This window comes from Salmo salar, chromosome 22 (assembly GCF_965601325.2).
Source record: "Salmo salar chromosome 22, fSalSal1, whole genome shotgun sequence".
Classification (NCBI taxonomy): domain Eukaryota; kingdom Metazoa; phylum Chordata; class Actinopteri; order Salmoniformes; family Salmonidae; genus Salmo; species Salmo salar.
The window spans coordinates 34,952,383-34,980,065 of record NC_138312.1 but is presented as its reverse complement, the minus strand read 5'-3'; the positions used below and the strand labels follow the sequence as shown (position 1 = coordinate 34,980,065).

At 43.8% G+C, this 27,683-nt stretch overlaps 1 protein-coding gene across 2 annotated transcripts in view; it reads right to left on the bottom strand.

Annotated features, from left to right (window-relative positions):
* Positions 1-27,683, bottom strand: part of LOC106583300 (retinoic acid receptor gamma-A) — an 83,679-nt gene that overhangs the window by 8,961 nt on the left and 47,035 nt on the right. The window contains exons 1-3 of one of the 2 annotated variants that reach the window (XM_014167339.3): positions 23,282-24,029; positions 3,865-4,013; positions 315-456 (exon numbers count right to left, since the gene is read on the bottom strand). In XM_014167339.3, coding sequence (XP_014022814.1) covers positions 315-456; positions 3,865-4,013; positions 23,282-23,420 — 430 coding nt within the window. In that variant the 5' untranslated portion in view covers positions 23,421-24,029. Of the gene's footprint in view, positions 1-314; positions 457-3,864; positions 4,014-23,281; positions 24,030-27,683 lie in introns of those variants that run through there. The other variant, XM_014167338.3, reaches the window with a different exon arrangement.

Below are 27,683 nucleotides of genomic sequence, written 5' to 3'. Positions count from 1 at the left end.
AACACATCCCTCATGCTTCACACCTTCCTACTCGTTCCTTCATCTCGTCTCAATATGGCCCCTATAATATCCATTTATAGGGGCCATATTGTGATTTCAGTGTAATCCCTAGCTATCCCAATACACACACTTACAGACATAAACTGTAGTGAGATCCCTTTACAAAGTCTTTGCCACCCTATCACTCTCACAACCTCTCTGTATTCAAACAGTCTCTGATCTCCCCACACCTTTACATTTGAGCACAACATGCCCAACAGGCAAACTGGACAAAACTGGCTGTAATGGCATCCCTCTGAGGCACTGTTACTCACCTTCTTTGGACATGCCAACCTCAAAGCACTTTTGCAGCCGGCAGTACTGACAGCGATTACGGGTCACCTTGTTGATCTGACAGTTCTTGTCTCGGTGGCAGGTATACACCATGTTCTTCTGAATACTGCGCCGGAAGAATCCCTGAGAGAGAGAAGAGAGAGAGAGAGACCGAGGGGGAGAGAGACAGAGAGAAACCAACAGACCAAGAGAGAGTAAAAGAGAGAGAAATCAGGCATTAAAACATTCTTAATGGTCACAAGACCATATGTCTGGAGCATAGATGGAATATGTCTCACTACATAGCCACAGGAGGTTATTTCAGCCCATGCCCTTAGATAAAGATTCGACCAGAGGACAGCACAGGCGTTTTTACATTGTGTAACGTCTCAGAATAGGGATAAACTGCATGGAAAAAATTATGTTAGAGTGTCTGTTTGCCCCAGTCTGACTTTCTGGCTTGTTTGTTTGTGTATGCATTTTCTGTATATGTCATGTATTTGCTTGTGTTACACTTGGGGTCTATTGTCCTGTTGGAATGTAAATCTTCACCCCAGTCTAAGGTCATTTGCACTCTGAAGCAGGTTCTCAAGAATCAAGAATTTGCCTGTATTTGACTTCATTCATTGTTCCCTCCATCCTTACCAGTCACCCAATCCTTGACGCTGAAAAGCATCCCCATAGCATGATGCTGCCGCCACCATGCTTGATGGTAGAGATGGTGTTAGACAGGTGATGAGCCTGGTTTTCTCCAGACATAGCACTTTGCATTCAGGCCAAAGAGTTCCATTTTGGTCTCATACATTTTACATTTTATTCATATAGCAGACGCTCTTATCCAGAGGGACTTACAGTAGTGAATACATACATTTCATACCATTTCATGCATTTTTTTTTTTTTTTTATACTGGCCCCCCTTGGGAATCGAACCCACAACCCTGGCGTTGCACACACCATGCTGGCGTTGCAAACATCATGCTCTACCAACTGAGCCACAGGGAAGACTACAGACCACAGAATCTTTTGTTATGCTCTCAGAGTCTTTCACTTGCCTATTTGCTAACGCCAGGCGTGCTGTCGTGTGCTTTTTTCTCAGGAGTGGCTTCCGTCTGGCCACTCTCCCATAAGCCTAGATTGGTGAAGGGTTTTAGAGAATTGTCCTTCTGGCAGGTTCTCCCATCTCAGCCAAGGAACTCTGTAGTTCTGTCAGAGTGGTCATTGGGTTCTTGGTCACCTCCCTGACCAAGGTTCTTCTTACCCGGTTATTCAGTTTGGTCAGACGGCCAACTCTAGGCAGTCTGGGTAGTTCCATATTTTTTAAATTTTCGAATGATGGAGACCACTGTTCTCTTTGAAACTTTCAACACTTTAGAAATAGTTTTATACCCTTCCCCAGATATATGCCTCATCATAATTATCTCTGCGATCTACAGACAGTTCTATGGACTTCATGGTATAGTTTCTAATCTGACATGCACTTCTTCTTCCTTAAAGTTTTCTGGCAGACTACAACTATTGGTGTATTGCTACCACCTACTGTGTGGGGTCTTCTTCTTTGATATTATTGCCGCCCGTAAACAAATACTGTAGCTGCATGCCGCCACCTACTGTTTGGCTGTATATCAGCCCAAATAATTAACAAAATAAACAATACAAAACTCAATGTACTCCAGATTCAACTGCCAACGTCCATCCCTACAGGCTTTGGGGTCTGAGAAGGAAGAGCATCTTCAGACAGTATTCTTTGCAATGTTTTGGCAGTGAAGTCCTGGAAACCCCAAAAACCTTTCAGCCACAGATACTATTATGTTCAGTTTCTTCTTTTGTTTGTTTGTTTGTGCAGTACAATTAACCACATCTCTGAATAACACCATGAACCCTACCTTCTTCACAATCAGCTTATCAGTTTCCCTCAACTGTTGAACAACACTCTGAATCTCCACAGTCTGCGGAGCATCCACCACCATATCTTCAGCTCCACTCGCTCCTTCAACTACTTCACCTGCCTGTATAGACCTGACCCTTACCACTTCATACTCCTTTACCCTAACCGGGCTCTCCGGGGAATTGGGAACATGGTTGCATCACAATTACAACATTGTACAGCCTCAGATTCTTAAACAACATTCCTTCGGCACACACTTGATACAAAACAACGGCTTGGACACAGAAGGTCTCACTGCATATCTAACATATCCCAACTTCACATGTGAAGGGAGATACTCTTTGTCAAACATCAATAATACCGACAGGCTTTCTTTTCCCCATTCACTATAGCGTTCAGCCGGCGTGCTCCAACTACTCCTGTATGCTACCCGTAAACCACGAGGCCTCCACATCCAACGTGATGCCAGAGTCGACACCTTTTAACGGTGCTCTGCTACAAAAATCTAAACTCTCCACTTCATAACTCGGTAGTTCGTCGATCCTTAATACCTTTTTCTTCTGCTCTTTCAACACACCAGAAATCAAAATAAAAACACTTCTGGTCACTCTGACCGATTCCACCTTGATACTTCAAACGGATCTCCCAAAAATCTATTGTTAGTGAACCTTACTCCAACCAAAAACCTATACTCCTTAACAACTTTCACCCTTTTTGTTCCATTTTCCTTTATCACTGTCTTCCACTCTTCAGCCAAACTGCAAGGATTCACTCTCTCCACCGAGAGAGGCCGGAACTCGGCAGTCCTCACCGTGGGTACTTCGTCCACAGTCCCGTCAGGTTCCATCTCCGAGCTTATATCGCATGTATCCCTCTTTTTACACTTGTCACCAATCTTCCTCAACTCAACTCATTCTTGGCTGTCGTCACTACACCTGCCACCGCAATTGATTCACCCTCACTCTTGTCATGTTCAATTTCCTTGTCTAGCTCTTCCAGAAGTTCTGTGCAATCCACCATTCCATATTCACTCAGGACATATTTCACTTTTCTTCTGTTTCCCTTGTCCGCCATCTTCTCCTTCAGCAAGTCTTCCAGAAGGTTTGTACAATCCCCCACTCCATATTTATTTATAATATGTCCCAGTTTCTTCCTTTTGGCCTTGTCCACAATCTTCTTGAACCCATGCCCCTGCAACCTCAGCTAGCGCTTCCTCATCTCGCCAATGCCACTCCTGTTCATCTGCGTTCCTGATATGCACTGTCAACTGTGGGACCTTATATAGACAGGTGTGTTTCTTTCTAAATCATGTCCAAACGTTTGAATTGGCCACAGGTGGACTCCAATCAAGTTGTAGCGACATTTCAAGGGTGATCCAAGGAAATTGGATGCACCTAAGCTCAATTTGGAGTGTCATAGCAAAGGGATGTGAATACTTATCTAAATGAGACATTTCTATATTTCATTTTCAATACATTTGCAAAAATGTAAAAAAAATGTTTTTAACTTTGTCATTATGGGGTAGTGTGTGAAGATGGGTCAGAGAGATAAAAAAATGAATTCAGACTGTAACACAACAAAATATTGTGGGGTATGGATACTATGAATACTTTGTGAAGGCACTTATGACTGGGTATATTGTGTCTCTCTGTTTTGATGTGTCTCACCTTGCAACCCTCACAGGAGCTGACCCCGTAGTGGTAGCCAGAGGACTTGTCCTGGCACACGAAACAGGGCTTGTAGATGCGGGGAGGAGGGGGCGGAGAGGGTGAACTGGGCACCATCTCCTCAGAGCTGGTGCTCTGGGTCTCCACTGCTGCTCAGAGAGAGAGAGAGAGAATAGAGAGAGAGAGAGAGAGAGAGAGAGAGAGAGAGAGAGAGAGAGAGAGAAAGAAGGGGGGCAAAAAAGTCATAGACGTTATCTTACCGCACATTTCAGTATTGCAGCTAATAGGTACACTGCATGTCAGAGGATGAAAATGAACATATTTCTTTCTTCCTAATGGGGGAGAGGGAAAGAGACACAATTAGCTGATGGACAGATAGCTACACTGATAAAATGATGATCAGCAGATGAGATTTGATTGGCGTCTCCACTACTGGGCAGTGGGGGTGGAGCATACCTCTGACTGAAAGCTGGTGTGTGTGGGTGTCTTTTTTATTTGAATGCCAGCTCAACCCGACATGCTTATATACCTCTAGCCACATTTGAACAAACAGACTGAAGGTAATCTCATGATGGCGCCGACAGCGATGGTCGCCTCGCGTTCTTAGGAAACTATGCAGTATTTTGTTTTTTTTATACATTATTTCGTACACTGTTACCCCAAGAAATGTTATTACATACAGCTGAGAGGAACTATTGGATACAAGAGCAACGTCAACCAACATCATGACCAGGAATGCGACTTTCCCGAAGCGGATCCTCTGTTTGGTCCACCACCCAGGACAATGGATCGGATCCCAGTAGGCGACCCAAAACAACTGCGCCGCAGAAGGGGCAGACGGAGCGGTCTTCTGGTCAGGCTCCATAGACGGGCACATCGCTCACCGCTCCCGAGTATACTACTCGCCAATGTCCAGTCTCTTGACAACAAGGTAGATGAAATTCGAGCAAGTGTTGCCTTCCAGAGAGACATCAGAGATTGTAACATTCTCTGCTTCACGGAAACATGGCTCACTCGGGATACGCATCGCGCCAACAGAAACAAACATCTCTCTGGTAAGAAGAAGGGTGGGGGTGTATGCCTTATGATTAACGAGTTGTGGTGTTGTCACGAACGTCATTGGAAGCATACTCGGACCAAAGCGCAGCGTGATCTTGGTTCCACATGTTTATTAAAGGACACTCTCAAAAAACAATAAAGAATAAACGAACACGTGAAGCTATGGAGTGCTCACATGCAACAACACATAAACAAAACAAGATCCCACAAAACACAGTGGGGAAATGGCTGCCTAAATATGATCCCCAATCAGAGACAACAATAAACAGCTGCCTCTGATTGGGAACCATACCAGGCCAACATAGAATAGAACAATCTAGATTACCCACCCTAGTCACACCCCGACCTAACCAACATAGAGAATAAAAGGCTCTCTATGGTCAGGGCGTGACAGGTGTGATCATAACAGCATAGAGGAACTCAAGTCCTTTTGTTCACCTGACCTAGAATACCTTACAATCAAATGCTGACCGCATTATCTACCAAGAGAATTCTCTTCGATTATAATCACAGCCGTGTATATCCCCCCCCAAGCAGACACCTCGACGGCCCTGAAAGAACTTCTTTGGACTCTATGTAAACTGGAAACCACATATCCTGAGGCTGCATTTATTGTAGCTGGGGATTTTAACCTGTTGGGGATAGGGGGCAGTATTTGCACGGCCGGATAAAAAACGTACCCGATTTAACCTGTTGGGGGTAGGGGGCACTATTGACACGGCCGGATAAAAAACGTACCCGATTTAATCTGGTTACTACTCCTGCCCAGTAACTAGAATATGCATATAATTATTGGCTTTGGATAGAAAACACCCTAAAGTTTCTAAAACTGTTTGAATGGTGTCTGTGAGTATAACAGAACTCATATGGCAGGCAAAAACCTGAGAAGATTCCTTACAGGAAGTGCCCTCTCTGACAAGATCTTGTTCTTCTTGTCTCTGTTTATTGAAGACTGAGGATCTTTGCTGTAACGTGACACTTCCTACGGCTCCCATAGGCTCTCAGAGCCCGGGAAAAAGCTGAATGATATCGAGGCAGCCCCAGGCTGAAACACATTATCACTTTTGGCAAGTGGCCGATCAGAGGACTATGGGCTTAGGCGCGTGCACGAGTCGACTCCATGCTTTATTTTCTTTCGTCTTTTTACCTAAACGCAGATTCCCGGTCGGAATATTATCGCTTTTTTACGAGAAAAATGGCATAAAAATTGATTTTAAACAGCGGTTGACATGCTTCGAAGTACGGTAATGGAATATTTAGAAAATTTTTGTCACGAAATGCGCCGTGCTCGTCACCCTTCTTTACCCTTTCGGATAGTGTCTTGAACGCACGAACAAAACGCCGCTGTTTGGATATAACAATGGATTATTTGGGACCAAACCAACATTTGTTATTGAAGTAGAAGTCCTGGGAGTGCATTCTGACGAAGAACACCAAAGGTAATAACATTTTTCTTATAGTAAATCTGATTTTGGTGAGTGCTAAACTTGCTGGGTGTCTAAATAGCTAGCCCTGTGATGCCGGGCTATCTACTTAGAATATTGCAAAATGTGCTTTCACCGAAAAGCTATTTTAAAATCGGACATATCGAGTGCATAGAGGAGTTCTGTATCTATAATTCTTAAAATAATTGTTATGCTTTTTGTGAACGTTTATCGTGAGTAATTTAGTAAATTTTTAGTAAATTCACTGGAAGTTTGCGGGGGGTATGCTAGTTCTGAACGTCACATGCTAATGTAAAAAGCTGGTTTTTGATATAAATATGAACTTGATTGAACAAAACATGCATGTATTGTATAACATAATGTCCTAGGTGTGTCATCTGATGAAGATCATCAAAGGTTAGTGCTGCATTTAGCTGTCTTCTGGGTTTTTGTGACATTATATGCTAGCTTGAAAAATGTGTGTCTGATTATTTCTGGCTGGGTACTCTGCTGACATAATCTAATGTTTTGCTTTCGTTGTAAAGCCTTTTTGAAATCGGACAGTGTGGTTAGATTAACGAGAGTCTTGTCTTTAAAATGGTGTAAAATAGTCATATGTTTGAGAAATTGAAGTAATAGCATTTCTAAGGTATTTGAATATCGCGCCACGGGATTCCACTGGCCCAGAGAGGTTAACAAGGCTAATCTGAAAACAAGGCTCCCTAAATTTTAGCAGCATATCGAATGCGCGACCCAGGCTGGCAAAATTCTTGATCATTGCTACTCTAACTTCGCATACAAAGCCTTCCCTCGCCCTCCTTTCAGCAAATCCGACCACGACTCCATTTTGTTGCTCCCAGCCTATAGACAGAAACTAAAACAGGAAATGCCCGTGCTCAGGTAGGTCTGTTCAACGCTGGTCTGACCAATCTGATTCCACGCTTCAAGATTGCCTGATCACGTGAACTGGGATATGTTCCGGATAGCATTGGACAACAACATTGATGTTACGCTAATTCGGTGAGCGAGTGTTTTAGCAAGTCCATCGGTGATGTTGTACCCACAGTGACTAATGAAACATTCCCCAACCAGAAACCGTGGATTGATGGCAGCATTCGTGCAAAACTGAAAGCGCGAACCACTACTTTTAATCATGGCAAGGCGACCGGAAACATGACCGAATACAAACAGTGTAGCTATACAATACAGTGCCACTGACACAGCCCGCTACAAAAACCTGCGGGCTCTCCTTCACCGCAGCCAACGTGAGTAAAACATTTAAACGTATTAACCCTCGCAAGGCTGCCGGCCCAGACGGCATCCCTAGCCTCAGAGCATGCGCAGACCAGCTGGCTGTGTGTTTACGGACATATTCAATCAATCCCTATCCCAGTCTGCTGTTCCCACATGCTTCAAGTGGGCCATCATTGTTCCTGTTCCCAAGAAAGCTAAGGTAACTGAGCTAAACGACTATCGCCCCATAGCACTCACTTCCGTCATCACGAAGTGCTTTGAGAGACTAATCAAGGATTATATCACTTCCACCCTATCTGACACCCTAGACCCACACCAATTTACTTGCTGCCCCAATAGGTCCACAGATGACACAATCGCAATCACACTGCACTAACCCATCTGGACAAGAGGAATACCTATGTAAGAATGCTATTCATCAATTACAGCTCAGCATTTAACACCACAGTACCCTCCAAACTCATCATTAAGCTCGAGACCCTGGGTCTCGACCCCGCCCTGTGCAACTGGGTCCTGGACTTTCTGATGGGCCGCACCCAGGTGGTGAGGGTAGCAAACAACATCTCCACCCCGCTGATCCTCAACACTGGGGTCCCACAAGGGTGCGTTCTCAGCCCTCTCCTGTACTCCCTGTTCACCCATGACTGCTTGGCCATGCACGCCTCCAACTCAATCATCAAGTTTGCAGACGACACTACAGTGGTAGGCTTGATTACCAACAACGACGAGACGGCCTACAGGAAGGAGGTGAGGGCCCTCGGAGTGTGGTGTCAGGAAAATAACCTCACACTCAACATCAACAAAACAAAGGAGATGATTGTGGACTTCAGGAAGCAGCAGAGGGAGCACCCCCCTATCCACATCGACGGGACAGTAGTGGAAAAGGTGGAAAGTTTTATGTTCCTCGGCGTACACATCATGGACAAACTGAAATGGTCCACCCACACAGACAGCATGGTGAAGAAGGTGCAACAGCGCCTCTTCAACCTCAGGAGGCTGAAGAAATTTGGCTTGTCACCAAAAACACTCACTAACTTTTACAGATGCACAATCGAGAGCATCCTGTTGGGCTGTATCACCGCCTGGTACAGCAACTGCTCCGCCCATAACCGTATGGCTCTCCAGAGGGTAGTGAGGTCTGCACAACGCATCACCGGGGACAAACTACCTGCCCTCCAGGACACCTACACCACCTGATGTCACAGGAAGGCCAAAACGATCATCAAGGACAACAACCACCCGAGCCACTGCCTGTTCACTCCTCCATCATCCAGAAGGCGAGGTCAATACAGGTGCATCAAAGCTGGGACTGATAGAGACTGAAAAACAGCTTCTATCTCAAGGCCATCAGACTGTTAAACAGCCATCACTAACATTGAGTGGCTGCTGCCAACATACTGACTCAAATCTCTAGCCACTTTAATAATAAAACATTGGATGTAATAAATGTATCACTAGTCACTTTAAACAATGCCACTTTATATAATGTTTACATACCCTACATTATTCATCTCATATGTATATACTGTACTCTATACCATCTAATGCATCTTGCCTATGCCGTTCGGCCATCACTCATCTATATATTTATATGTACATATTCTTATTCATTCCTTTACACTTGTGTGTATAAGGTAGTTGTTGTGGAATTGTTAGATTACTTGTTAGATATTACTGCACAGTCGGAACTAGAAGCACAAGCATTTCGCCACACTCGCATTAACATCTGCTAACCATGTGTATGTGACCAATAAAATTTGATTTGATTCGTTTATGAGACTCTGCTGTCTCCCACTGTCCCTCCCTTCTGTGTTGCAAGGGGAAAATGCAACACAATATAACATCATTTGCTTTGCCATAGGCAAAGTCATTCAACTGCTACCAGCAAAATAAACAACGTAAAATACACACACACACACACACCACACACACACACACACACACACACACACACACACACACACACACACACACGCACACACACACACAGACAAACATTTTCACACACAGAGACAACATGACACCGATGGAGCCCAGATGAGCGAAACCTTTGTCCATGTCTGGAAAAACGTGTATTTTTTTTCACCTTTTCATCACTGACCATTTCAGGTCTATGCACCATCTAGCTACTAAATATAACTTGAAACGCACTGGGTTTTTTCCTGACTTCACAGACAAAACACATCAGCATACATTTGCATAGATATACACACACACATACATTTATAAATGGTCAAAAAGCTCATATACCCATACATCTAGCCACATTCACTGACCAAGTCCCCAAACCAATCCTCTCTAACATGCCTTTCAACTTTCACCTTCAGTCACTCCAACTTCCCCTCCCCATGCCCATCCCCGAACCCCCCTGTTTTTCTCTTGTTTCTTGGCCCTAAATTCCTTAGCGCAGGCTGGCCAGGGTTTAATAGAGGCCCAGGCTCATAAGCTGACCTATAAAGGCAGTGTCTGGGCTGGGGAGGAGGCCCCCGACCAGGCCGACCACCTCTTTATTGGGATCCAGTCACCTTGGACAGCCATTCACACCAACAGCTGAACTCTTGCATCCCTGCCCCTTATTATTATTATTTTTTAAATACAAAAATGGAGCTGCCACCTTGAATGGATAGAACAGCGCTGGCCCAAATGTGGACCTCTACACACCCGCACCCCTACTCCTCGACCCCCTTCCAGCCCCCTCTCTCACACTGGGGCCTGCGTTTAACAAGAGTGGCAAGACTTCAAAAAGAGGAGAAAAGGGAATAAAGGAATAATCTAATAAAAGAAGAGGAGACAAATTAACAGAGAAAAAGAGAGGGTGAAATATATGGGAGTTAAGACGACAGAGGGCTCCCAGTAGGTAGAGAGGTGGAATAAAACTCTGAGCCTTTAGCTTTGACCTTGTTTGTAAGACCATCACTACCAATACCATTAGTACTAACTACCAACAGCCTAACAGTATACTACCACCACTACCAATACCATTAGTACTAGCTACCAATAGCCTTTATCATGACTCAGTTCCATTCCATTACACATAAGAGTCATTGGATGGACGCGTCTTCTTTGGGGGGAGTTTTGTAAGAACCACTACACTCGGTCTGAACATTAACACGCATTGCTTGAGGTACAGTTTTGGAAGCATAAGGACCTTATCTTTCATATCGGTAAGAAATAATACTAATAATTTCAAAAAGGTTCAATTTAAACACACCTTTATAGGGTTAGGGTTCCATCATGGCCATATTAACATGTTACAGCGCATGTTTATGGAAAACAGATGGTGGATTACCTGTTCTAATTAGCCATATGCGTCTCCAAACACCTGTGTGTAAATGGAAGACGTGTTGTGACTGTGATAAAACCATTCAAAACAGTGTACAGTAAGTGTGTATTTTGCATTTGTGAAATTAATTTGATGTGATGTGAAAGTAGAGGGATTTATGTTTCTAGAACCGTACCGCAATTGAGAATAGATCCCCGTTTAGATGGAGTGTTTGGTTCTTTTGGCTTCTAGAGCCATTTCACCTTCAAACAGAACCTGTAAGGTCCTTGGACTAAGGAGTAAAGCTAGGCTCCTTCAGTCCAATACCAATTTTTTTATTGTCACATACACTGCAGTGAAATATGTTGTTTCACAGGGTCAGACATAGCAGTAAGACGCCACCGGAGCAAATTACGGTGCTTTGCTCAAGGGCAAGTCAACCAACTTTTCACCTTGTCGGCTCGGATATTTGAACGAGCAACCTTTCGGTTACTGGCCCAACAGTCTAACCACTAGGCTACCTGCCACCCAATACCATTAGTACTAGATTTTCAAGCCAATTTAAGTCAAAACTGTAACTAAGCCACTCAGGGACATTCAATGTCGTCTAGGTAAGCAACTCCAGTGTATATTTGGTGGTTTAGGTTATTGTCCTGCTGAAAAGTGAATTTGTCTCACAGTGTCTGCTGGAAAGCAGACTTAAACAGGTTTTCTTGTAGTTTCCTAACGGTTTGGTTGCTACAACAGCCAAATTGTGAAGGAGCTTTAGTTAAGACCTAACACCAACTTTTCATCCACATGTCATATACAGTGCCCTATTGGAACAGTGACGCATTTTTTCTTATTTTGGCTCTCTACTCAAATTGTTTTATTTGAACTCAAGGTTAAAGGTTAAAACCTCTACAGGATCGTTGTCCCTCCCGCGGGACAGTTGAGCTAACGTAGGCTAATTTTGATTAGCATGAGGTTGTAAGTAACAAGAACATTTCCCAGCACATAGACATATCTGATATGGGCAGAAAGCTTCAATTCTTGTTAATCTAACTGCACTGTCCAATTTACAGTAACTATTACAGTGAAAGAATACCATGCAATTGTTTTAGGAGAGTGTACAGTTATGAATTTGAAAATATATGAATAAACCAATTAGGTACATTTGGGCAGTCTTTGATACAACACTTAGAACAAAAATGCAATGATTCATTGGATCAGTCTAAAACGTTGCACATACACTGCTGCTCTCTTGTGGCCAAAATCTAAATTGCGCCTAGATTCCTAAGTCATCTATTGGCCTTTCTCTTATTTCAAAGATGATAATGTGTTATATTATCCTACATTAATTTCACATTTCCACAAACATCAAAGTGTTTCCTTTGAAATGGTATCAAGAATATGCATATCCTTGCTTCAGACCCTGAGCTCCAGGCAGTTAGATTTGGGAATGTCATTTTAGGCGGAAATTGAAAAAAGGGTCCGATCCTGTGCAGACTATCAACTTTAATTTGAGGGTATTCTCCCCATATCGGGTGACCCGTTTACAAATTATAGCACCTTTTGTACATAGTCCACCCATTTTAGGACATCAAAAGTATTAGGATAAATTCACTTATGTGCATTAAAGTAGTAAAAACGTTATTATTTTTTCCCATACTCATAGCATGCAATGCATCCAAATTTGTTGCATGCATTTGCTGTTTGTTTTGGTTGTGTTTCAGATTATTTTGTGCACAATAGAAATGAATGGTAAATAATGTATTGTGTCATTTTTGAGTCACTTTTATTGTAAATAAGAATAGAATATGTTTCTAGACACTTCTACATTAATGTGGATTCTACATTAATGTGTTCCATGATTACGGATAATCCGAAATGAATCTTTAATAATGATGAGTGAGACAGTTACAGACAGACAAATATCATACCCCTAAGACATGCTAATCAATAAAAGGGGAGGTTAGCATTTCTGGGGAGGGGTATGATATCTGTGAGTCTGTAACGGTTTACCCGATATGGATGAAAATACCTTCAAATTAAAGCTGACAGTTTGCACTAAATCCAAATTATAGAGGTTACTGTATGTCATATGGATCTTACAGGTGAGAAATATCCAGCATGCGCATGTGCGCGCGCACACACACACACACACATACACACACACACACACACACACACACATACACGCACACACACACAGTCTTGTTTCACTAAACTTGCGGGGAGGGGACACATTGATTCCTATTCAAAGTCCTATTTTCCTTAACCCCTAACCCTTACCTTTACCCTAACCTTAACCCCAAACCTAACTCCTAACCTTAACCATAAACCTTTAAACCCTACTTCTAACCCTAAGATAATTCTAACACTAACCCTAACCCCCCTAGAAATAGCCTTTTGGTCCCCACAAGTATAGTTAAACATGTTGACACACATACACACACAGTGTGTTGAATGTATGCCATGATGAAGGGATCCTTTCATTTTCTGTCTTCAGCGTGGTTGTGTGGGCGACAGTGTGACGCATCGCCTGAGGAGCAGCTCAGACGTCTCAGGGTTGGGCTTCAGCCAGAATAGGGGGCTGACAGACCCTCTCCAAGGGATGTTACTATGGAGTATCTACACAAGTCTATATTTCTTAAAGTGGCCTTGTGATTTTGTCTACGTTTGCCTTCCCTTGTATTTTTCTCTAATAGTCTTTAAAAGAGGAACATTTTGGATCATCAACAAAATAGTTCTAGGGGCAGTAGTTTTTCCTAACCCAGTAATCTGACTAGGAAAAACCTCATGTCCTAGTTATACCTTGTAAATACACAATAGTAGTTTCCCTGGTCAGGTCCCATGACGTTATGTAGTTCTAATTAAACAATAAGGCCTAAGGGGGTGTGGTATATGGCCAATATAGCACGGCTAAGGGTTGTTCTTAGGAAATTATCATTACAAGCTGGTTGGTTCGAGCCCTGAATGCTGATTGGCTGACAGCCGGTGTATTTCAGACCGTATACCATGGGGATGACAAAACATGTATTTATACTGCTCTAATTACGTTGGTAACCAGTTTATAATAGTAATAAGGCACCTCGGGGATTTGTGGTATACAGAAATCTCTAGATAATGCCATTGTGTATTTAAGTAATAATGCCTGAGGGAGTGTGGCATATGGTTAATATACCACGGCTAAGGCCTGTATCCAGGCACTCCGCATTGGGTCTTGCATAAGAACAACCCTTAGCCGTGGTATATTGGCCATATACCACACTCCCTCAGGCATTATTGCTTAAATACACAATGGCATTTTCTAGAGATTTCTGTTGTGGCAACATTATGGAATTTCAGTACATGACTGTAGGCGCTCAGTTTTAAGTTGGCCATGCTCCAATCTATGGTGCTATCAGGTCTCCAAAGATTCATTTGGTTTGCAAATTCACATTTTACATAACTTCTCGCCTCACAAAATGTTCTGGAATGTGCTGTGGAATGTGTGTGTGTTTGTGAATGTGTGTGAGTGTGGGTTGGCTTCAACGTAGGAACATGTTGAAATGTGTGTAACGGTTTTCAGTGTTACTTTCAGTGTGAAACAGAGGAACAACAACACACACACCACCTAAGCCTGATCTGAAGGAGAAAATGGAGACTACATTAACAGTCATCCCATTCAGTACATACCAACAAACAGGAAAAAAACCCATATCCTCTACCATTACCACTCACTGTTTGAACTGAGCATGCTGTGGGCAGTATGAATGTCTGAAATGATTTAACGGATGGTTATAGGCCTATTTGTACAGATAACCTATAGGAAAAAGATAGCCCTGAACCCCAGGAGAGGATATGCTGACTGTATATATGTGTGTGCGGGGGGATGAAATTTCAGTCAAATGTGGAACAGTGGCACTTCCTTTCATCAGCTGTCTTAAGTTTAATACCTGCAACCCCCCTCCTCCCTCCTCCCCCCTCCTTCCTCACCTCCTTTCCCCCGCCTGGCCTGTCCCATATCCCCCCTCCCTACCTCTCTCCCTCCTCCTGCCTTCCTGCCCTGTTGGGAGGAGGAGTGCTTCCTGTCATTGGGAGCCTCTTTGAAAGGAAAGGCTGTGATAAAACCAGGCTACTGTCCAGGAGATGGCTCCATAAAAACAGAAACACCAAACGCACAGGCAAGAGGGCGTCACACACAAACACACAATCCGGGAGGAATTATCACACCCTTACTAGAATGACACAGAACTGTGGGCTCCCGAGTGGTGCAGAGGTCTAAGGCACTGCATCTCAGTGCAAGAGGTGTCACTACGGTCCCTGGATCAAATACAGGGTGTATCACAGCTGGCCATGATTGGGAGTCCCATATGGAGTTTCACAATTGGCCCAGCGTCGTCTGGATTTGGCCGGTGTAGGCCGTCATTGTAAATAAGAATTTGTTCTTAACTGACTTTCTTAGTTAAATAAATAAAATACAGCACACACACACTGACAGATAATGTGGAGTTTAATGCAGCAAGTTCACCTACTGAGGAGGAGTTTGTGCAATCATCCCACTCAGAAAACCCTAATTAATGTCTTACTATTCTATATGTTAACTCTATAAATACAACTGTGCAGAATCTGATGCAGTGTTTTTAATGTAATATTTACTCCCATATGTTTTTCTCCTAACAGAGACAGGAAGGCAGGGCTTCTCTGTGTGGGTGGTGGGGTGGGGGGGGTAATAGTAATTACCTGTGGTTAATATCCTCTTGGCTTCATAGTTACATGATGGCGGTTTTCGATAGGCTACCTCTTATCCAGCACGTGCAATGTCCCGATAGGAAGATTGATGTGTGAGGGATTGCCCCTCTCATTCAGCGGCCTGCATACAAGGCAGCCTTTCTTCTTCACAACACCTCAACAAGCTACCTTTTTATTTTGCACCTTTTTTTGATGAAACAGAGTCAACATTTCCCCTCATCTCCACTACTCACGAACTAGCCCTACTATCCGCACAACACTTTCCTGTCAGATGACCAACACCATTCTTCAAACAGCCACGCCTTCCTAAACCCACCTTGACAACCAACAACACTAAGACACACACACACACACAGACCTACACACATACACTACCACATTCCCAAATGTTCCCATTCTTTCCAAACATCAAACCATTGAAGTCAATGTGTTGTGGCCATGGATGGGAAAGACTTATGACACAACAAGGAGTGGAATTAAAGAGTTTGAGACAAGATGGAACAAGACTAGGTGGAACAGACTATTCACTTCAACGGGTGACGCAGTGCTGCCTGGCTGCTGCCTCATGCTAACTGGTTCTCAATAACTTTCCCAAGATAATGCCATTACTTTGAAGATTGTTTGAGCTATATGAAATTGGCAAACAATTTGTCATTACTGTCAAAGTGGTTCAGTCATCGCAATTACTAAATCACTCATCTGACTGAGCGAGGTTCGAGTATCCAAATAACCTAGCTACAAATCCCACAAGGCATTTCAGCTCACTTGCATCCATGACAACTACTTTGTGTTTGCATTTTAAGAGTGAAATGCTCAATCAGTATATCAACGTATCAGTCTCTCAAAATCAATACATTTTGTGTGGTCGGCTGGTATAGCACAGCAGAATATAATCCAGCTAATAACTCGAGAGCAATACAAACATACACTACTACACTACTACTAGGCTTCACTACTACTACTACACATAGACATAATCAAGTTCGTGGAGAGTGATGGGGTGTAACATGGAGTCCTTCTCCACTGGCCCTGGCCCAGTGGCACTATGTGAAGGCCAGCCTAGAGGCGTCCCAGGACAATGTGTAGGACCCATAGGAGTGGACGCACCATGGACGGACAGCCCATATTATTTACTGTGTTCCCTTGCCCACTGAAGACAGGCTATAAAATGCCATTATCGAATTCCATCAGGGGCCTGTGAAATCTGTGCAGGCACACAGAGGGAAGGCCGTCTAAGCGCTGGGACAGACACACGAAGCACACAAAGACACCTTTCCCTCACTTGTCCAGCTGGGCAAATACACTACAGTGAGTCACACACACACACACACACACACACACACACACACACACACACACACACACACACACACACACACACACACACACACACACACACACACACACACACTGGGTTTATTCTCTCTCATTCTCCCTCTCAACCCACTCAGCTACCATCTACCTCACATATAGTATTTCCCTCTGTCTCCCTATCCTTGTCTTAGACAGATTCACTTCAAACTGGCCCTAGTATGTTTGTGTTTTTTTTACTTTACAAACTGCTGCCCTTGTGCATACAGGAAATGTATTATGAAAACTAAAACATACACCTATGAGGAGTGTAGAAGTATTTGGCATTTTTTATTTGACCATGAAAAAGGTGTGTTTATGCTTTACTAAATACTGCAATGTAGGTTTGATTCTCCCTGTCCATTGAAATATGCTCACCTTGCAGTTCATCTTTAACCATATTGTTTCATCCTGAAGCCATAGCACTTTAGTCAAACTACATTGAACAAAAACATCAACGCAACATGTAAAGTGTTGGTCCCATGTTTCATAAACTGAAATAAAAGATCCCCAACATTTTCCATATACACAAAAAGCTTATTTCTTTCAAATGTTGTGCACAAATGTGTTTACATCCCTCTTAGTGAGAATTTTTCCTTTGCCAAAATAATCCATCCACCTGACAGGTGTGGCATATCAAGAACCTGATTAAACAGCATGATCATTACACAGGTGCACCTTGTGCTGGGGACAATAAAAGGCCACTAAAATGTGCCGTTTTGTCACACAACACAATGCCACAGATGTCTAAAGTTTTTAGGGAGTGTGCAGTTGGCATGCTGACTGCAGGAATGTCCACCAGAGCTGTTAACAGAGAATTGAATGTTCATTTCTCTACCATAAACCGCCTCCAACGTTGTTTTAGAGAATTTGGCAGTACGTCCAACCAGCCTCACAACCGCAGACCACATGTATACCGTTGTGTGGGTGAGCGGTTTGCAGATGTCAACATTGTGAACAGAGTGCCCCATGGTGGCAGTGGGGTTATGGTATAGACAAGCATAAGCTACAGACAACAACGCATTTTATTGATGGCAATTTGAATGCACAGAGATACCGTGACAAGATCCTGAGGCCCATTGTCGCGCTGCATGAGATAAATGGTGGCATTTTATTTAAGGTATCTGAGACCAACAGATGCATATTTGTATTCCTAATCATGTGAAATTCATAGATTAGGGCCTAATGAATTTATTTAAATTGACTGATTTCCTTATATAAACTGTAACTCAATAAAATCTTTGAAATTGTTGTATGTTGCATGTTGTAACCCTATTTCACCTGAGCTTCCTAACATACAGTAGATATGATGTGGCTATATGACCATCAAGGGGAGAGAGCGGAGAATCAGAGAGAGTCAGGGGATTAGTGGTATACTCCCAGAGAAGACTTGCTGGTGTATTCTCTGCTGAAAGGATGAAACCCCCCCCCGAGTACAGAAGAAGTGATGGAATTATAGGGGGTAAATGTTAATCCCTGATCAAACCCCCTTCACTCCTCTTTCATCCTTGTCTTCTTACTGCCCCGTCACCGCAGGCAGTTTCATCTCTTAATTGAGCCTTTTGTAATTATAATTGAATAATTAAAGGCCTTCATTAAAGGCAAACACATTATGTTGATGGGTTCTGACAAGACAAAGACCCGACTGTATGCATGATTCAGTGAGATGAACACACACACAGCAGCAAACTCATAAGCACTCAAAATAATGCTATGTAACAGTGTTGCTTCAGTGTAAGTGTTGCATTCGCCCCTGTCCTCGCCCCAACCTGGGCCGAATCAGGGACCCTCTGAACACATCAACAACTGCCTCCCACAAAGCACCGTAACCCATCGCTGCACAAAAACTGCTGCCTTTGCAGAGCAAGGGAAACAAATGCTTCAAGGTCTCAGAGCGATCGATGTCACCTATGGAAACACTACTAGCGTGCACCACTAACTAGCTAGCCACCTCCGCTTTCTCCACAGCACCCAGTGATACGGGTCAACAGCATCAATGTAACAACATTACTTCCATCCCTCTCCTCACCCCAACCTGGGCTTGAACAAGGGACCCTCTGAACACATCGACAACAGTCACCCTCGAAGCATCGTTACCTATCGCTCCACAAAAGTCACAGCCCTTGCAGAGCAAGGGAAACAACTATTTCAAGGACTCAGAGTGAGTGACGCCACTTACTAGCACGCACCGCTAGCTATCCATTTCACACCGGTTACACTTGTTTGGTGTTGCTTTCATCCTTGTACAATACAGTGCCTACTTTATACTCAGTAGTGTTTAAAATGATCCCTTTCGCTTTCTTTTTTAGGAAGCCCACCATTGTGCAAAGAGGGACACACGCACACACGCACACACACACGCACGCGCACACACGCACACACACACACGCACACACACACACACACACACACACACACACACACACACACACACACACACACACACACACACACACACACACGCGTGCGCACACACACACACACACACACACACACACACACACACACACACACACACACACACACACACACGCGTGCGCACACACACACACACACACACACACACACACACACACACACACACACACACACACACACACACACACACACAGGTCCTGACTTTGGCCTGTCTGTGCTCACTCCATAACCTCTGACATTTAAACAAAGGGAGGCAGAGAGGTCTTGAACTCTCACATAAAAACAACAGAAAACAGGAAAGATAGCCACACACAGACACAGACACACATACACACAAATGCACACAAACCCCCACACACACACCCCAGGGCCCCCTGAATGCCTATCCCAGATTATGAGAATTTAGAGAAGTAACATGATCAAGTTCCACACTGTGACAGAGACTCTATTCCAATCTACCCCCTGGATGGATCCTCCACACACAGGTTGGCTGTGTTGATACTAGTGCTGATACTTTGTGCTCTCCTGTAGGCCAAACATTCTATTCTGCTGGTGTCATATGAGAAAGACCTACATCCTTCAGAATATTTACGTTATCAAATTTGTGTTTGGCAAGGTGAGGATGAGTCATAGCTAGCTCATCCATCTGAAAGGGAAACAATGAGGGCTAACCAGTGTGAATACAGTGGGGGTATTACACCTCTTCGCCAGTTATTGGGAACAGAGGATTGAAACAGAACACCGGTCAAAAAGAAGAACACTCAATGCTCTAGCTCTCTCTCTCTTCTCTCTCCACCGCCAGGGCCGTCCACACACAACTCCACACCTATCAAAGGACATTTTTGTAGTTTATATCCTGTGTTCTCATTTTCTCTCTTTCTCAAACTCCCTAACAACTGATGCTATTTTGTGAAGACAACCAACTGCTGTAGACTACAATAAGAGGCAATTAGTTTATAAACAGAACTTAATTCGTTCATGGTGTTCGTGGAAAAATAGATCTTGTTCTCTTCAACTGAAAAGTGTTGCGATGGCCACTATGCACATTTGCACAAACATAAATGTAATTTCTCTGTAATAAGGACACTATAGGACCTAACGTCTTACCAAAGGAATGCCCATAGTTTTGATGTAGAAATATAGGCTAATTGTATAGTAAGTAGTATGTTGTTGTTCTGTCCCTTCAGAAGTTGGTGATTGTATTAAGCAAGTTGAGACCGGCTGTGGCCTTGCTCGCCTTGACAGATAATCCGTCTTCATTTAAGGGAAACACTGTGGGGCTGACAGCTCCTGAAACCCAAGTGTCTTCACGATTAATGAAGATATATAGGTCTTTCACCTGGAGAACTGAAACTAACCAGCACACAGTGTAGCCTACTGCCATGAATTTCAACTCGCCTTTATTAAACCAAAACAAAAGGCCTTCCCTATAGCTCAGTTGGTAGAGCATGGTGTTTGCAACGCCAGGGTTGTGGGTTCGATTCCCACGGGGGGCCAGCACAGGAAAAAAAAATTATGAAATTGTATGAAATGTATGCATTCACTGCTGTAAGTCGCTCTGGATAAGAGCGTCTGCTAAAATATGTTAAAAAAATAAAAAATAAAAAAAAAAGGTGCTAAAGGGTAGAGCCTTGCATAAAAGTTTGTAGGCCAACTGGATAAAATTGATAAATATAACACCTTTAATAATTGTCCCTGTCTTTTCACGCAGCCTGGTCTCATAGACTAAATGTAACATAGTAAATGTAAATCCGGGGCACTCAAATTAGTAAATAGTAGGGTACGCCATACTGGTAAAACATGAGCCTATCACAATAATTAAAACATCAAGAAAAGTGTAGGCTATTACACCACATTTTATCATTACCGCATGTCAGAGGCACAGCCGCGGGAAGTAGGGGTCAGAGGGTGCTGCAGCACCCCCTGAAAAATCTTTAACATATTTTACAAATTGCAATTCGGAAAATATAAGAATTTTAATTTGCAACATATTATACGGAATGGATGATTGATATCCACAAATGAATACATACCATATGAAACATAACGTAACATAATGAAACGTAACATATCATAGTAATTGGAGTGTCCCAGATTTACATTTACTATGTTACGTCTAGATTGGAACACATTATTTTAGCTCATATTCAAATGAGCATGCCAGAAACTCCATGTGTCCAGAGACAGAGTATTATCATATGAAATACAGTGGTGAGGGTAGATAGGCTACATAACAATAACAACTCCAGTTATTTTCTCACACCCATTCTCTTTCACTCCATCTCACTCAAACAGGCATTAAACAGGCTCCCGAGTGGTGCAGCAGTCTAATGCACTGCATCTCAGTGCTAGAAGCGTCACTACAGCCTGGTTTGAATTCAGGCTGTATCACAACCGGCTGTGATTGGGAGTCCCATAGGGCGGCGCACTATTGCTCTGGGGTTGGCTTTTGTAGACTGTCATTGTAAATAAGAATTTGTTCTTAACTGACTTGCTTAGTTAAATAAAAACATTTAAACAATGTTGTGTGTTAGCTAAGGGCAAAGCCTCCAGAAAGAGAGAGGGCCCTGTTGTACACCAAGGCCTCGGTAAAGCCTCCAGAAAGAGAGAGGGCCCTGTTGTACACCAAGGCCTCGGTAAAGCCTCCAGAAAGAGAGAGGGCCCTGTTGTACTCCAAGGCCTCGGTAAAGCCTCCAGAAAGAGAGAGGGCCCTGTTGTACACCAAGGCCTCGGTAAAGCCTCCAGAAAGAGAGAGGGCCCTGTTGTACTCCAAGGCCTGGGAAAAGCCTCCAGAAAGAGAGAGGGCCCTGTTGTACTCCAAGGCCTGGGCAAAGCCTCCAGAAAGAGAGAGGGCCCTGTTGTACTCCAAGGCCTGGGCAAAGCCTCCAGAAAGAGAGAGGGCCCTGTTGTACTCCAAGGCCTGGGCAAAGCCTCCAGAAAGAGAGAGGGCCCTGTTGTACACCAAGGCCTCGGTAAAGCCTCCAGAAAGAGAGAGGGCCCTGTTGTACTCCAAGGCCTGGGCAAAGCCTCCAGAAAGAGAGAGGGCCCTGTTGTACTCCAAGGCCTGGGTAAAACCTCCAGAAAGAGAGAGGGCCCTGTTGTACTCCAAGGCCTGGGCAAAGCCTCCAGAAAGACAGAGGGCCCTGTTGTACTCCAAGGCCTGGGAAAAGCCTCCAGAAAGAGAGAGGGCCCAAGGCCTCAGTTGTTACTGGGCCAACTGTACTGTCCTACTTATTCATGCATCTATTCATTTTTCATTAACAGTTTTGCCCTCAAATTAACCTTTAAGACAGATAATTATGTTTTTAAGTAGTTATTCACATTGCATCAGTTACCCAGATCTCTACTGAAATGTGTCATAGGCTTTCATCATTAGGCCTCTTGTGATCCTTTTTACGGATCCATTTTCATTTTGACTTTGGTTATTAGTTTCTAAACACCTCACAAGGTCAGGGGGCCCATATTGATAGACAGAGCTAAATCCTTCATCTGAAATCATTCAGAAAGAAAACAAACACGATGATGAATAAATACACAGTCACACACACACACTAAGTACATAAACAAACAAACTGGAGGGTGAGAAGGGGCACAGAGAATCCAATGGAATCGGGCTCTTCCTGTGGAGAGAGCTCTATGATAACAACACCAGCACTCTGATAAGGACACACTCTTTCTCTCTCTCACACACACACACACACACACACACACACACACACACACACACACACACACACACACACCACACACACACACACACACACACACACACACAGATAGTCGCTCTTCCGGATGATTACAATAACACCACCAGTCTAATGAGGAGTGTAAAAATCCTGGCTCTGCACAAACACACTCAAACACAACACACACACAGTCAAGCTTTTCCAGTCTGATGAGTCAAGTGAGGAGACAGAGCAAACACGTCACTTACACTGAACACTGGCCATCCCAGCCCAGGCAAAGGGGTCCAGACCAGGGAAGAAGGGGGTGGCCTTGCCCAACATGCAAGCCCCCTGAGTGGACACGTCGAAGAGCGGCCGGGGGGCCAGAGCCTCTATACAGTCAAACATGCTCCTCGCTCTAGCTCCACACACACTATAGTTTGACAAGCAACCACAACAGTCTTTCTCGGCTGTGGTTGTTCAGCTGAGCTCAGCTAGCAGTGACGTCTCAAAGGAATTTCCACACAGAACAAAACAAGAGCAGCTCAGAGAGCAGCTCAGAGAGCAGCGCCAGGCTTGTGGTTGTTGTCGGAGGGGACCTCCGAGCCCCAGTCAGGGTGAGCCTAGTCCTGATGCTGTTGGTCTGTTTCAACCCCTGCTTGGTTCCACTCTGATAAAGTCCTTGACTGCCTTCTCTCTCTCTCTCTCTCTCTCTCTCTCTCTCTCTCTCTCTCTCTCTCTCTCTCTCTCTGTGTGTGTGTGTTGGTTTTAGAGTTGAACAGCTTTCTTTCTTTGGTTCTGGTCTTCTCTTGAGCTCTTCTCTCGAGCTCCAGACTGCTTCCCACTCTCTCACACTCAGTCGTCAGTCTCTCGAGCTCTCTCTCCCCTCTGAGTGTCTCTCCTTCGCGGCTGTAAATGATCTAAACACCCCCTTCTCCTCAGCTCTCTAGGCCTCTCACACACAGCAAGTGACACTGTGGAGCGAACCAACTGGCTGTTCTCTCAGCAGAGACAGGGGAGGAAGAGAGGGGAGGAGGGGGGAGGGACCTAGAGAGCCAGGGGCGGCCTCTCGGAGTCAGGTTGGTCACAAACTTTCTCCTGCTCCTATTTTCTCTGTCGGCTTTCCCGCCCTCTTTCCTCTTCATATTTCATATTTGACAAATGAAAACAAACACTATGCCTCCCTTTCTTTCTTTCTCTTTCTCTCAGCCCTCCTCCTTTCACTATTTTCTCAATTGAAAATCATCCCCCCCCTCAATCAATCTATCAATCACATGTATTTATAAAGCCCTTTTTACATCAGCAGATGTCACAAAGTGCTTTATAGAAACCCAACCTAATACCCCAAACAGCAAGCAATGCAGGTGTAGAAGCACGGTGGCTAGGAAAACTCCCTAGAACCTAGGAAGAAACCTCGAGAGGAACCAGGCTCTGAGGGGTGGCCAGTCCTCTTCTGGCTGTGCCGGGTGGAGATTCTAAGAATAGATGGCCATTTAAGGCCAGATTGTTCTTCAAGATGTTCAAACATTCATAGATGACCAGCAGGGTCAAATAATAATCACAGTGCTTGTAGAGGGTGCAACAGGTCAGTACCTCAGGAGTAAATGTCAACAGCTTTTTCAAAAAATGTTGAGAGGAATGTGAGATTTGATATAAGCCGATATTTTTTTACATTTTCCAGATCAAGGTTTGGCTTATTCAAGAGATGCTTTATTACAGCCACTTTTAGTCTGTTTGGTGTACATCCGGTGGATAGGGAGTCATTTATTATGTTCAACAAAGGAGGGCCAAGCACAGGAAGTAGCTCTTTTAGTAGTTTAGTTGGAATAGGGTCCAGTATGCAGCTTGATGGTTTAGAGGCCATGACTATTTTCATGTATGTGTCAAGAGATAAAAAAAATGTGAGTGTCTCCATTGATCTCAGGTCCTGGCAGTTCTGTGCAGACTCAGGACAACTGAGCTTTGGAGAAATAAACAGATTAAAAGTGGAGTCCGTAATTTGCTTTCTAATGATCATGATCTTTTCAACGAATAAGTTCATGAATTTATCACTGCTGAAGTGAAAGTTATCCTCTCTTGTTGAATGCTGCTTTTTAGTTAGCTTTGCGACATTACCATTTTTTTTTTATGTTGGATTGTTCTTATTCTCCTTAATTAGGTTGGAAAAATAGGATGATCGAGCAGCGGTGAGGGCTCTTCGATACTGCACAGTACTGTCTTTCCAAGCTAGTCGGGAAGACTTGCACTTTGGAGGAGCACCATTTCCGTTCCAATTTTCTGGAAGCTTCCTTCAGGGGTCGGCTATTTTCTGTATACCAGGGAGCAAATTTCTTGTAACAATTGTTTTTTGTTTTTAGGGCTGCGACTGCATCTAGGGTATTATGCAAGGTTAAATTAAATTTGTTGCGATTGCAAACGTAATAAAATGGTGGTCCGATAGTCCAGGATTATGAGGAAAAACATTTAGATCCACAACATTTATTCCACGGGACAAAACTAGATCCAGAGTATGACTATGGCAATGAGCAGGTCCGGAGGCATGTTGGACAAAACCCACTGAGTCGATGATGGCTCCGAAAGCCTTTTGGAGTCGGTCTGTGGACTTTTCCATGTGAATAAAAAAAATACAATATATATATATATATTTTTTTTAATTATCTGCCATGACTACAAGTTCTGATAGGAATTCAGGGAACTCAGTGAGGAATGCTATATAAGGCCCAGGAGGCCTGTAAACAGTAGCTATAAAAAATGATTGAGTAGGCTACATAGATTTCATGAATTCTTTTTTGTAAATTGAAATTTGCTGTCATAAATGTTAGCAACACCTCCGCCTTTGCGGGATGCGCGGGGGATATGGTCACTAGTGTAACCAGGAGGCCTCATTTAACACAGTAAATTCATCATGCTTGAGCCATGTTTCAGTCAGGCCAATCACATCAAGATTATGATCAGTGATTAGTTCATTGACTATGACTTCCTTGGAAGTGAGGGATCTAACATTAAGTAGCCCTATTTTGAGATGTGAGGTATCACAATTTCTTTCAATAATGACAGGAATGGAGGAGGTCTTTATCCCAGTGAGATTGCTAAGGCGAACACCGCCATGTTTAGTTTTGCTAAACCTAGATCGAGGCACAGACACGGTGGCAGACTCCACTAAGCTGCTTGGCCTGCACCCTATCTCATTGTGGAGCTAGAGGAGTTAGAGCCCTGTCTATGTTCATAGGTAAGATGAGAGCACCCCTCCAGCTAGGATGGAGTCCGTCACTCCTCAGCAGGCCAGGCTTGGCCCTGTTTGTCGGTGTGTCCCAGAAAGAGGGCCAATTATCTACAAATTCTATCTTTTGTGAGGGCCAGAAAACAGTCTCCAACTAGCGATTGAGTTGTGAGACTCTGCTGTAGAGCTCATCACTCCCCCTAACTGGGAGGGGGCCAGAGACAATTACTTGATGCCAACACATTCTAGCTGATTTACACGTTGAAGCTATGTTGCGCTTGGTGACCTCTGACTGTTTCATCCTAACATCGTTGGTGCCGACGTGGATAACAATATCCCTATACTCTCTACACTCGCCAGTTTTAGCTTTAGCCAGCACCATCTTCAGATTAGCCTTAACGTCGGTAGCCCTGCCCCCTGGTAAACAGTGTATGGAGGATTCTTTTTAAGTCTAATATTGCGGGTAATGGATTTGCCAATGACTAGGGTTTTCAGTTTGTCAGAGCTAATTGTGGGAGGCTTCGGCGGCTCAGACCTGAGAAGGCTCGGCCTCTGACTCCAACTCGTTGCTTAATAGGGAGAACCGGTTGAAAGTTTCTGTCGGCTGAATGAGTGACACATGTAGAGCATGCCGACAGCTTTTCTTTCCAGAAGCCTATTGAAAATAGTCAGACTGCGGGGGGGATTTATACTACTATCTGTACTTACTGGTGGCACAGACGCTGTTTCATTCTTTCCTACACTTAAATTGCTCTTGCCTAATGATTGCATCTGAAACTGTGCTTCCAACACAGCTATCCTCAGCGTAAGGCGATAGTTCTCCTGTATATTATGAGTACAGCGACTGCAATTACTGTAGATGGCATAGTGTTAATGTTACTACTTTGCTTTTTTCGGCTGGTGGAGGTCCTGTTGAACAATGTCTAGATAAAGCGTCTGGGGTGAAAAAGTTGAATGAAAAAAGTTGAGATGTTTGTAAATGTATTAAAAGTAAAAACTGAAAAGTTTGGCAGATAGCCAAGTAGCAACAAACAGCACAACAGCACGGAGACTAGTCCGGAAGTTGAGACCCATACAGACTTGAGGTTCCTCTCTAGGGTTCCAACAACCACTTCATAGTGTACTGAGTCAAAACACAATGTTAAGAGAAGAGTGCCATCTTATTGTAAATTAATGCTGAGACTAAGTGTACCACACTTAGCTTGCATTATGTGACAGATGGATCATTTCTGATGGTCACTGCATGTAGGGTGAAGGCACCACAGAGACTTCAGATGACATTGCCATGGGGAGGAAACCACAGACATACAGTTCAACCTGATGACCCAGAGAGGGGGTTTAATGAATTACACAGTATTGTGCAACTTTCCCAAGTAAGTGGATTATGCAACAACTGCCCATGATGACCATAGCTTACAGCCTGACTGTCATTTTAAGGTGGCAATCTGATA